At 30.9% G+C, this 14191-nt stretch overlaps 1 protein-coding gene across 12 annotated transcripts in view; it reads left to right on the forward strand.

Moving 5' to 3' along the window:
* LOC127066622 (ras GTPase-activating protein raskol) overlaps positions 1-14191 on the forward strand; it is a 113869-nt gene that overhangs the window by 28115 nt on the left and 71563 nt on the right. For 2 of the 12 annotated variants that reach the window (XM_051000514.1, XM_051000516.1), the window contains 2 exons: positions 6248-6367; positions 8067-8135. The exons of 2 other annotated variants lie outside the window; for them this stretch is intronic. In XM_051000514.1, the coding sequence (XP_050856471.1) occupies positions 6248-6367; positions 8067-8135 (189 nt within the window). Of the gene's footprint in view, positions 1-1396; positions 1744-6247; positions 6368-8066; positions 8136-13435; positions 13569-13601; positions 13653-14191 lie in introns of those variants that run through there. 8 more of the 12 variants (XM_051000518.1, XM_051000519.1, XM_051000522.1 and 5 more) reach the window with 7 other exon arrangements.

Genomic DNA, 14191 nt, shown 5'->3' on the forward strand with positions numbered 1-14191 from the left:
ATTATCGTAAGCACTTGTTCATCGGATTGGTCTTTTGTTAGGCGATGATTAAACGCGATAATTGAAATAATAAACGATCATATTCTAATGCTAGTCTAGTACAAATATTGGATTGGTCAATACGTAATTTAGAAATTTCTTTTAATAATCTTTATCTAAATCAATTAATGAGATGTAATAATGGTAATAATAACGTTGTTTAATATAATGTTATATATTTTCGATATACAATACTACAAATTTCGATGGCATTAAACATATAGAATTAATACCAGTAATTATTAATATTAATTAAATAGTAATTATTGCTATTATTACAACATTAATCTATAGATATCTATCTATATGATTACTATTATACAGATACACACGTATATATGTATATATATATTTTTTTTATTTAAATATAAAATATTAATAAGTAGAATATTATTGACGTCCGATTAGATAATTATAATGATTCATTTAATTCGTATGTCGCGACCGGTCAAATGTGTCGAAAGATTGGCAAAACTATTCCTTCGATAAGAAGACAATTTTTTTTTCTTTCTTTTTTTCTTTTTCTCTTTTCTTTTTTTTCCCCCCCTAGAACGAACGAATGTTCGTTCGAGCTCGGCTTACTCATTCTCCTTCGTTGTTTATTTCGAAAAATATACATCATTTCCTCGACGACATAGCCGCTTATCGTTCGACCGACAACCACATATATATCCTCTGGCGAATTTTAAGACGTTTACTCTGTCAGAGGACAGTCAGTCTATCATTCGATTTCTACGCACGCGTACGTGTCAGAGAACGAAAAAGAAAGAGAAAAAGAAAGAGACAGAATTTTCTCAAGAATTCGCGTCGATCTATTTTTTTTTTCTTCTTCTTAACAATGATATATATATATATATATATATATATATATATATATATATATATCGATAAGCAGCGTATCTCGATTCATGGTGATTTTTAAGAAAAGGGGGTGGATAATGGGGTGAGAATGTTTGTTCATCTACACGTACGCATACCAGAACAATTTTTTTCGAATAACAATTTTTTTTTTTCAAATCTCGAATTTTTCGAATAACTTATGTTTTCTTTTCTTTTCTTCCGTAATTCTTTTTTTTTTTTTTTTTTTTTTTTAACTATGTCGATCATGAATTATGATCTCAATCTTATTGATTCGTGACGTTTTTAAAATGTTCCTCATGTCTATCGCGACGAATTAAAGAAAAAAAAAAAGGAAAGATTCTTACACATTTTTGTTTCTTTCTCAAACATTTTTAATTCAACATTTCTTTTTCTTTTTTTTTCGGATTGCATTTACATATTATTTATTTTCGTTGATCTTTGAGATTAAACAGTGCGTGAAGTATAGGTCAATATATAAATCGTTTAAAAATGAACGTTATCAGTGAATTATCAGTAAATACATAGACGTTGTTATTATAATCCCGTTAAATCGGGAACTCTCTCTCTCTCTCTCTCTCTCTTTCTTTCTCTCTTTTTCTTTCTAACTTTATCTCTCTTTCTTTAACTCACTCGTTCTCTCTTTCTCGTCGTCTTATTCGTATTTCAAGGAGGAAACTTTAAACGTTCGGTGGGTGTAGTCGGCGTCGACAAAGCGTTAGAACTTGACTCCGTCTTGTGTAATTAATATCGACACTGGCGCGATGAGTCGTAAGAAGGTTTGGAATTCGATTATACGACGAAAAAAGAAAATTGATTCGTCGGACGAGAGTCCTGAAAATCTTTGTAAGTTTCTTTTTTTTCTCTTCGTCTTTTTTCTTCTTATCTTTTTTCTTTTTCTTAATTATGGTATCATCGTTCAATCAATTACATATGGTAATAATATTAAAAATATATATTACGATATTATTAGTTACAATTAATATATATATATATCAATATATATTATATAATCATATGTAATTATTTATATTTTTATATTTTATATATTTATATAATTATATATATAATTATTTATATAGTAAAAATATATAATAATCTTTAATATGAAATTTAATATATTTCCTATTAAATTCAATATTCATTATAATCAAAATGAATATTTTAAATTCTAATTTTATTATTCTTATCATTATTCGTATCATTAAAGTAATATATCAATTGCAAGAGATAATAACATCCTTGCAAAATATTATTACAATCGTAATTGATTGCAAATTTCTTTTTTTTTTTTTTTGTTGCGTAAAGATTACTTTTTCTTTTTCTTTTTTTTTAATTACATTAGTGGAACAATATACGACAAACGAAACGATTGCAACGAAAGCGAAGATATTATTCGAAATTCACGTTTCAATGCAATTGAATATTCATTATTAAAACGTATTCGAAATACATTTGTAATTTGTTTGAAAATTCTATTTGAAATGTGTTCAAGTATCACAATGACTGTGACTGATGGGGTTAACCGCATAGGCTCATCGGGAGAGATCTCTACGGTTTTCCATGGAAATGAAAACCGCACTTTATATTTACGTTTACGTCATTAACCATTTGGCCAACGTCAAATAATCTTGCCTGTCTATCCGCCATTTTTATTATTATTATAATCATTATCATCTCGTGAAGCTTTATCTTGATTAAACGTATATTCGTGTACGAGTGCTTTTCATATGAAAAAGAGAGAAAGATAGATAGATAAATAGATAGATAGATAGATAGATAGATAGATAAATAGACAAGTAGATTGATAGATAGATAAATAATGCGACAAAATTTTCATAAAAACCGACATCTTTCTTTTTTTTTTCTTTTTTCTCTTTTTGATCTCGTCTCTTTTGACTTTGAATATTTCAAATGCGCGATATTAAATGTAATCTTACACAATGTCACGTGTGATTATGAACGAAACTGACGCGAGAAGATTCGAGTTCAGGGTCGCATATATTTTTTCTTTCTTTCTTTCATTTTTTTTTTTCTTTTTTTCTTTTCTTTTCTTTTATCCTTCTAGTCCTCCATAATGACACGTAATTTCAAAGCCAACGCATTCGTTCATTTAGCAATTCGTATCATTAATTATTCATTGATATTCCAGATGCTTAATACATCTCATTAGAATATGAGCTCGTTAGATCATATAACATTGTAATATTTAGATTTTATATGGGATTAGATCGAGTGTTCCTAGATCGATCGAAACTTTTTATGCGATCTTAAAAATCGATTAAGACTATTTCCTCTTTAGAATTTTCTCTCTCTCTTTTTTTTTTTTTAAGCTCGTAATTTTACGATCTTGAAAGAGAAAAGAAAGAAAAACAAAAAAAGAAGAAGAAGGGAAAGTTGAGTCGTATAAAATCGATTTGAAACGTCGAAGAGAAGTAATTAATTTTTTTTAATTGATTTTCAATTTAACAAAATTTCACCCATTTAGGAATCCATTTGGGAGAAATTGAAAAATGTATATCAATCTGCTAACTTTTCTTTCTTCTTTTATGGATTTAATCCTTTTTTATTTTTTGTCTCCCTCTCTCTCCCTCTCTCTTTCCATTTTTTTCCACGTTTTAACAAAATGATAGAGAAAGAAAAAAAGTAGTTTTCTGAGGATGCATATACGCTCTTTACGAGCTTATGACTTATCCATTTGCATATATGCAAATACATATGTATTACTTGTATAAATAAATGTATATAAAAATAAATACATACACGCACGCACACAAATTACACGAGTTAGTAGATATATCATCACGTTCCTAAACTATGTAGAGTAGTTTCGAATCGTAAAAAGGAAGACGTGGAAGGGACAATAAAGTCTGGGCACGCTTTGCCGTAGGGCAGACACTTTGTACTTGGCTAGGTAACAGGAGAAGACAATGGCAAGCCCTCGTAACGCGATCCTACACTTCTGTACTTCGGTTACAACGTGGTACAATTTAATCTCTCTCTTTCTCTCCCTTTCTCTCTTTCTCTGCTTGCTCTCGTTTAATTATGCTTCATGTGTACACATATGCGTACATACAAACATACATATATATATATATATATATATATATATATATATACATATAGACACATACGTACACATAGAACGTTATATACATTTATATACATAGATAGAATACTTTGATCATAATAGAAACTTCTAACACATTGATAAAAAAAACCTTGAAGCATATTAATCGTTTTTCGATTAACAGATTAATTCTTATACTCTCTATCTTTTTTATCTCTAACTCTCTTTCTCTCTCTCTCTCTCTCCCTCTCTCCCTCTATCTCTCTTTCTCTCTCTCTCTCCCTCTTTTTCATTCTTTCCGTATATGTCTCCGTGTTGTGTGTACGTGAGTATGATAAAATTATCGTTAAACGTGTTACACGTTCATCTTACATCTGCCCACGTTTTCATCAACGAATCAGAGACTCCTTCTACGGATACGAAGATTATATACACATTCAAATAGTCGCAGGAAACGTGTTTACTATTCTGCTCATTGTAGCTCGATCTTCGTCATGTCTTCTTTTTCTCTCTCTCTCTCTCTCTCTCTCTCTCTCTCTCGTACATCACATATACACTTTCTCTTTCTCTCTCTCACCCTGTATCTTATTCATGTGTTAGTCTCTTACGAGAATTTTCTTTGTTCTCTGTCTTTCTCTCTTTCTCTCTTATCTCTCTTCTCTCGGAGCTCTAATAATCGTCGAGTTTCACCTACCCACGTACTTACTTACTTACTTACTTACTTACTTACTTACTTACTTACACTCGTCGGTTGCCTTACGAAACATTCACGGAAAACAATGTACACGGTGGTCTCGCGTCGCAAAACGCAAAAGGAGCGTTACGAAAGCAGAGAGGAGAACGAGAATCGTCTATTGCAAGACTTTAAATTCTTCTCTAAGACGCGGGAACGAGGTAAACGCGTTTCCTTCCTTGAAAAAAAAAAAAAAAAAAAAAGAGAGGAAAAAAAAGCACTTGCTATTACTAGTTTGGTGTTTAATTATCCTTCTTAAATCGATATTATATTAATTATAATAATTATTATGATTACGATCAAATGGAAGTTTAGAATAAATTAATATCGATGAAATTTTGGAAACGTTTTATCGGAAAGACATTTTTTTTTATTATCATTATTGTAGATATATCGAAATATTAAAATATTGGATATATTAAAAATTGTATTATAATGTTTGGAAGTATTTTATCACAGTCAATTTTTATATATCAAAGTCAATATATATGGATATTTTCTAGATATATAAGAATAATGTTATAGTGAAAATAAATTAAAAATGTAAAAGTAATTCTATCTATAGTTTAACAATATTATATTATAAAATAAATTTATATATATATATATATATATATATACACCTATATAATTAAACGTTTGTAAATTATGTTTGAATTTGATTACTGTTTCTCTAATACCTATGTTTCAAAAACATTTCGTTATCATTTACTACGTCTTATTAAAGTTACCAATGTTATCATATGATACTTTGAAATACTTGCTCCGTTATAATTATTCACCAAGCTAATAATAACAATATATCATGCTACTTCGAGTGAAACGTAACGCATAAAGATTAGAAACGAGAAAACGTTGTTTTGTTCACACTTTGAAGATGAACGATGACGACAACGGCGACGTTTGATTTTATAAACACGCTTTCTCGTACTCATACATACATACGTATATACATAAATACGTATATACACATATAAATACATTCCTACATATATGCACTCGTATATATTTGTTTTTTATTACGTTCACACACAGAGATTAAAACTCGTGATCGCATTTCCGTATATCGTCCAGGGTCTCTCCAACGATAATGGATCATGTGGACCATTATACGGTCATTAGATTAATTACGTCGATTAATTACTTCGTGAGAATTAGATCCTTTCGAAAAAAAAAAAAAAAAATTGAAAGAGAAAATGATTTAACGAGAAAAATCAGAAACGACGATCTAATACCATTTTAATTACTATTTCCACGAACTATTACCCCGGATCAATTGATATATATATATTTTTTTTTTCTTTTCATTTTACTTTATTTTATCTTTCTTTCTCCTTTTTTTTTACTATCTTCGGGCAACAATTTTCTCGTCGACTTTCTCCTTCATTTTGTCGTAATATTTTCGCTAATGGTTGGTACTTTTTGTTAAAAAAAAAAAAAAGAAAAAGAAATAGAAGAAAAAAGATTATTTGTGAAAGGAGGAAAAAAGAAGAAGAAAAAAAGGGGGTGGGAGGAAAAACACATACGTAGAACCTTTTGAAATGTAGCACCACAGTTAAGAAGAGTTTCTTCCACGGTGTCAAGAAGAGGATCACAACAGAGGCACACATTGGATCCCGAGCTATCCTCTCTACGAGAACGTGATACTAATCACCTCTTCGTCGAATGTAAGTTCCTCGTTAACACGCCGAGCGGTTAGATAGTTCCGCCATATTTAGAAAAACCGACTATTACGGTATATTTTTTTTCTTCTCTCTTCCTATTTATTTATATATATATATATATTTTCTTATCGTTTTTCAAATTCTTTTCTTTCCCTTCTTTTTCTTGTTCTTTCTTAGTTGTTCCTTTTTTCTCCTTTTTCTCCTTTATCCATTTTCCTTCGTTTTCTTTTCTTTATTTGTTATTTTTTATTATTTATATATATTTCTTTATACATTTATATATATATATTTCTTTCCTTTTTTCTTATGTTTCTCATCCTTTCGCGTGGACGATTGTTTCGACAAAGTTACAATGAATTTGGATCGCCGAGTGAAATTCGTTCGTTAAAACGATTCTATTGGATTCTGGTTTAATTTCGCACGGTATTTACTAACGAAAGGATAGAAAGGTATTTGGACGCAGAGAGAGAAAGAGAGAGAGAGAGAGAGAGAGAGAGAGAGAGAGAGAGAGATAGGAAGGGTGAAAGGGAGAAGAGACAAAAAAGTAACAGAGTAAAAAAAAAAATTAAGAGAAAAGAGCGAAATACTAACAAATTTTTTATCCTTTCTCGTACACACAGGAAGAGAAACAAAGGCAGAAAGAGAAAGAGAGAGAGAGACAGAGCAGAGACAGAGACACATACATTTACGTGAGATTTATACACAAAGATAAGAGATATTCACGTTGGGAAAAGTATAGAATGCTTTTCTCAATGTTTACGCGAGAAAAGATCACTTGGAATGAATCCAACAGTATTTTTACGCGTTTCCTCGGCTTCGAAAGTGCGGCTTCCGCACGAAAGAGTTCCTCTGCAGCTTCCTACCTCCTCCACCCCTCAACTCCCCTCTCTTCAGTCTCCTAGTCAACCCTCTTTCTTTCTTCTCTTCGTCTTTTTATACTTTTCATCCACCCTACTTCTCGCCAACGAAAATTTCGTTTTTACCTTTAAAGGATTCCCATCTATTATATTGCTTTCGTGATCGTACTTCTTCGCTATTACGTCATTTCTATCCTGTGTACAAAATTCCTGACCTATATTCGATATCATGAACTACTACTACTACTACTATTACTATTACTATCGATAAATTGTTATCTACGTCGAAGGCATCTCCTGGGGATTGATTTGAAAATGTAATGATACCGTATTGCAACACAAAAAGTTACTTGCTTAATGTTTTTAATTAAATATTATGTTCAAACACACTGTCGCGATCGTGGAAAATTTGTAATCGTAATTATTTGCGTTATGTTAAATGATATTATATAAGAGACGTGGAGAAATATAATCGTTTGGTATATATTTTATATTTTATATTTGATATTTTATATCTGTTCGAAGAAACGCTGATATCTTTTTATTAAATTCATTCGTCAGCCAACAATTTTGCAATACTACATTATATGAATATATCTGTTATATTTATTATTATATTGTTTATTTAGATATAAAAAAAAATATATAATATAGAAAAATTTTTTATTATAACCAGACGAATGCTATATTATAATATATATCTTTTATATGTATATCCAGCTATAGAATATTGTACATTTTTTATTGATCAGATATAAAATATAAATAGAAAATCTCGACCATTATTGTTTATTCATTATTGTTTGTTCATTCATTAACTCATAATCGTCTGCAATTTATTTTAGGTGAGTTGAAGTCGTTCTCATTGCCGAGAGGATATCCTCCGGAAGTAATCGTGACGCAGGATGATCAAGGTAAAAAACGATATGTACACATCCTATGTATATATTAATTACATCATTTGAAATTCATGTACATACATATAGATAGGCTTTTTATGTCATTCAAGTATTCGTTTAACACCTCAAAGAGATCTTTTTTGCTTCTCGAGCAGACCTCAGAGTATCTAACACTCGACCTAACTTTTACTCGCAACCCAAGCTCGTTCGTTCTTACATCATCGTTACGATACATATTCACCCTTTAAAATATTCTATACTGGGCTACTTTCACGCGACTTTACGTGATTATTTAGGCCGCAGGGGTCATGGGTCACCCACCTTATCGTTGTAAACGCTTACGAAACAAACAAAAAATAATAATCGGATCGTATAATATATAAAATATTTAACATTTAAAAAAAATTGAGCAGTTAAATCTTGATAATAAACTTGACGACAAACTATATACGTAATGATTTGATTTTGAATAATACATTTTTAATACTGATAATAATTATAAAAAAGAAAAATTGCATAAAACCAAATGCGATAGTTTCTTTTAAAAATTATCATCGAAGAACGTAGAATTGTACTACTTGAAAATTTCATTGTTCGATTTTTCTACGACTTAATGTTAATTTTAAAATCGAAAAATTTTAATAATAATCAAATTTTTCATAATAGAAACTAAATCTTGCCTATATTAAAGATTAAACTACTTCGTAAGGATATCTTCAAAATAACTGAGTTCACACGATTGGGCACGATTCAATCCTCGTAAAAGTTTCAATTCGTTTGAAAAAGAAACGTACACGTGTACAGAAAAATATGGGAATGCCGAAAGGGAATAATAGATTTCATAGGAAATTATTTAACGATTCATTTATTTATACGAACGAGTTTCCTTACTTCGTACGAAAGCATTTTGGCAAGGAGTATCGGCTTTTGGATTATCGGTCCTTTAGAAATTCTAGATACTCGGTCGACCACGGGCATTTCCATGTTTCCAATGTACCTATATGTATATATACATGCATACGTACATGCATATATATATATATATACATACATACATATATACATGAATATTTGGCTATGCGGAGATCGATTGAAATGGATGATGATGGATAGAGAGAGAGAGATTTGGATACAGTTTAACTATAATTCCTACATATAACAGATTGTTTAATGCTTATAAAAAGCAAGAGAATATTTTAACAACGTTTTTATATAACATTTCATATCGATTCTTCTAAATAATATAAAGTGTTTGATAATATTATTTCATTTCATTTCAAATACGATTATTTTATCAAATTTATAACTACATGAAATATTAACATTGTATAGCGTGTAGTATAAACGTATATAACGTGAATTTAGTGAGAAAGAAAGAAAAGATTAATCACTTTTTCTTTTTTTTTTCTTTTTGAATATAAAGCAATAATTAATTTTATCAGGAACGAATGAAATAGTATACTCACGAGATTATACGTTTCTAAAATTTCGATATAAATATAATTTTTTATTTATCATATTATAAATCATATTAATATATTAATATCAATAAATAATATTACATAATAATAATAATAATAATAATATTAACGTATCAATATTTTATTCTCTTTCTTTCCCATAGATATTCCCATGAATATATACCCACATAAGTGTTAAGAAAATAGAATGGAATATCATACAAAAATAAAAAAAAAAGAGAAGAAAAAAAAATTATTAAAAGCGGAAGATACATTGTCGCGTAAAGAAAAGTACGATTAGCCATAGCCAGAGCATATTTATGATGCAGTATGGCCCTGAGCCAAGTTAATGCGCCAAAGTTACGTCAAGCTATGGAGGAGGATAGAAACGTGGCGTACTTCTCTTTGCCTCTGGTTTTAGGAAGTCACTTTATTACTATTCCCCGTAGTAATAGTCCTCTTTCTCTCTCTCTCTCTCTCTCTCTCTCTCTCTCTCTCTCTCTCTCTTTTTATTTCTCTTTTTCTTGTGGTTACTCTCGTATAAGACACATTCAATGTGCAACGTGTTTTATCTTATTTAGTCTCTTTCTCTTGTGTGTATGTGTGTGTGTGTGTGTGTGTGTGTGCATTTGTGTAGTACATTTAGGAGTAGGTCACAAAACGAGCTTTTCAAAAATGTTTTTAGCTTTGACCTTTGCGAGCACTTTTATTAAATATTACATCAATCTTCGATTATTAAAGATAATAGAATTAATCGCCTTTACGAGCGATCTGTGAAAACATTTTTTTTTCTTTCTTTCTCTCTCTCTCTCTCTTTCTCTTTTCTTTTAGACAAGAGTGGGGAAGAAGTTGGGTACTTTTTTTTATTTATTTTTGTTTTGGTTTCGCTTTATTCTCTCTTTTTTGTGGAAAAGTCATTGAAGTAAAAAAGGACGATACATTCAATTAAAATGATAAAGAAGGTAAATACATTGAAGAGATGATGAATGCGTTTAGAATCATAGAATCGACCTTGGCCTAGTTACTTTCTAGTGGTCAGTAACGTCGATAACGTTTGAAAGACGCGTGCGTACTAAAAATATCGTGTACTCGATAATACACGTTATCATTGAGCCCAGATATAACCAGAGACCATGTATAATATCTAAATAACGTGTCATCGAGCCGCTCAACTTAAGCTTATGGTTCGATTGATAATTAATGAGCGTTAAGAAATTTCTTAATTTAATCATCTACTTACTTATTTACACGGGAACACAATGTATATATTTAGCACGTAAATATGTAGATCTTTTATTAATCTCATCTACAACGTCATATAAACTTTAAGATTTATATATATATATATATAATTATATTTATATTTATATATATATATATATTAATTTGTATGTTTGTATATGTATAGATGTGTTATTCGTGTTAAATGAATATTTCATTAAATTAATATTTGCTAATTATAAGGTGAGTCAAAAGTCTCCAAGTGATATTCAAAGTCGATTGCTCTTTTCCGAGAATTTTTCTTTTATAGGATAATTTAATTTTTTCAACGTGTAAAACTAGCAAGCTAGAAAACTTTTGGATGAGGTACCACCATATTTATACCACAATCGATAAGCAACAAAAGTTAATAATCCTGACTTAATTTAACTTCAGCTCTATTTAACATCAGCCGATATATATATATATATATATATATATATATATATATATATATAAATAGTGTAAACAATTTTCGATATTTTTTCTCTCTTTTTCTTTTCTTGCGTAGAAAAATCGAGAATAAAAAAAGTAGATTCAAGACCTATTCGCAGGTGGGGTTAGATTTTTAATCGGGATAGGGTCTTAGGGTCGTTTTGAGGTCAACTTGATTTTTTTTCTTTCTCTTTAAATAGAAACCTACACTTTTTTATAATGGCGATAGATTCCATATACGCGCAAGAGAAAAAGAAAAAGAAAAAGAAAAAAAGAGAAATAAAAGAAAAAGAACAAGTAACTTTATCCGTCATATATTTCGTCATTTACGTTACGCGAAAGAGAAAAAGAGAAGCAAGAAGAAACAAAATTCAGAAAGAAGGGGCAAAAAAGAAAGAAAGAAAGAAAGAAAGAAAGAAAGAAAGAAAGAAAATCTCAGGATTATAGAGAAGATATCGTAGAAAAAGGAGAGACAAGATCGTTGATATAATTACTCGTTGCATCGTGAACTAAAAATAATGTCCGGTATAAACCGTGGCGTCGATTGTTTCGCGTGCGGTGGGTCTGCTTCTTTGATAGGAGGATGAGAAGGAGGGGAAAAAAAAGAGAAGGAGAAGGAGGAAGAAGAGTGGGAGTGGGAGTGGGAGTAGGAGAACGACGACGACGACGACGACAACAACGAGAAAGAGAAGGAGAAAGAGTAATTTACGAAGAGAAAAAGAACGGTAGCAGCTTCTTTTTCATCTGTTTCATCTTTTTTTTTTCTTTCTCTCTCTCTCTCTCTTTCTTCGTTCAACTCCCACTCCCACAACTTCCCCTTCCATCTTCTCTCATCTCTCTCCTTTTTTTTCTTGTTTTTTTTTTTTTTTGTTTCCTTTTTCTCTATCAAATCCCCGCAGAAATCCAGGGGGGCCCCAGCTGAGAATAGCTCGTGCTCGACATAGGTCCCCCCCATTCCTCCGTTAGGATTTTACCCTCTTTTTCAGTCCTAGAGCATCTGGATATCTTTCTCTAACACACTACGATAGAGAATTTCTCGCGTATCTGTCTGTTTCTGTTTCTGTCTTTCTTTTCTTAACTTTACGGTTCTCGTTTCTCGGTACTCTTATTTGTTTCTCGTTTCTTCTGGCCAGACAGACGACTTGGCGCGCGTGCCATTTTACGTCCTACTACCAATCTATTCATTCTTTCACTCACTCCCTCTTATCGTTATCTCCTTCCTACTCTATTCCTTTTTTATTTTTTTCTTCCTTTCAATGAGAACCGATAATAATCCTCTTTCATTATTTTCTCTATCGTTGAAAATAAATTGTTGTGCGTGACAAAAATGAAAGCAAAAAAAAAAAAAAGAAAGAAAGAAAGATTTAATTAAATCAAAATTAAAGAAAAAGTTTTATCTATTCAACTCTGATTTGAAATATGGATAACGAAAGACGAACCAATGTATGATACGATATAATCCTTCTTCTCGTTAGGAATAATTATCGACAAATTTCTCCTGAGAAAGAAAAACAATACAAACTAAATAAATAAATAAATAAAATGATAAGATGAATGAAAGTAATAATGATAACGAAGAAGCAGAAGAAGAAGAAAAAGAAGAAAGAAGAAAAAAAAGTAACGAAAAGAAATACATTCGAACGTCGAATGACACTCCACTACTATTCGTCCGATCAGCTGATCGACGTACAATACGTGCAAGTACATAACACGCAAGTAGAGGGGATACGACAAGAGCGCCAACAACTCTGATCGTGGCGAATAATCGAAGCTATCTCAGTCACCTCCTACGCTTAGGGAATTCGAACGAACGAGACCAACAGTCCGGTTCCGATGTTCCCGCGCGACGGTGGACGATCGAGAGTGCTCCTCTCGATCCGCCTACTGCAAGAATCCATCCTCTCTACTACTACTACTATACTACTATTACTGCTACTATTACTATTATTACCACTACAACTCTTTTCCTCCTACTCTTTCTCGTGTACCTCTATCTCCACTTCCACCTTCATCACCACCTCTACCTTTTTATTCTCCTCCTCCTCTTCCATCTCCTCCTCTTTCTTCTCCTCCTCATCTCCTCCTCTTTCTTCTCCTCCCCTCCTCCTCCTCCCCATCCTCCTCCTTTTTCGTCGTCGTTTGTCGTTCTTCTTCTGTACCGTCGTCGACGCGAACGTCGTTGAACGCGGCTCCGCGTCTCGTTGTTACGAGCTCGCGAACGGGAAGTTGTATTTTCGTTTGTGTTTCTCTTGTTTCGAGTGATTAAAAATAAAAAATATATATATGTATGTATGTATGTATATGTATATATATATATATATATATATATGTATATATTGATATAATAATAAATATGAATGTTATAAATAAGTAATAGGTAATAATATAAATTAGGTAATACGTATTACGTCGTTTCAGTGGTCGGTGTAAGATGATAGCGAAGAATATCGGTACTTTTTTCGGTTCTTTTTTTTCTTTTTCTTTTTTTCTTTCTCTCTCTTTTTTTTTTTTTTTTTTTAATGGGTGGGGATTTTCTTTTTGTTTTTATTTCGTATTTATTTTTTATCTTCGTAAATATTTGTATACTAATGGGTGATATATCGTTAAGCCGGTGCAAGCCGAAAGTGAGAATGATAGATAATTCGTTTTGTTTTTATTTTTGTTTATGAATGTTTTTTGTAAAATATAAATTATAAATTATGTAAGCGAAACGTTCGGTCTGTTGTGGAAACGAAGATCGATAATACGATTTGATTTGATAGGGCTTTTTCTTTTTCTTTTTCCTCTTTTTTTTCGTTTTAATCGACGACATCAAAACGTTATCGTTCTTGTTTTTCTCTTATTTATTTATTTGTTTGTTTTTAATAGGAACGAGAGAACAATAAGAATATATATATATATTTTTTTTAGTTGATA

The sequence above is a fragment of the Vespula vulgaris genome, chromosome 10 (assembly GCF_905475345.1).
Source record: "Vespula vulgaris chromosome 10, iyVesVulg1.1, whole genome shotgun sequence".
NCBI classification, from domain to species: Eukaryota; Metazoa; Arthropoda; class Insecta; order Hymenoptera; family Vespidae; genus Vespula; species Vespula vulgaris.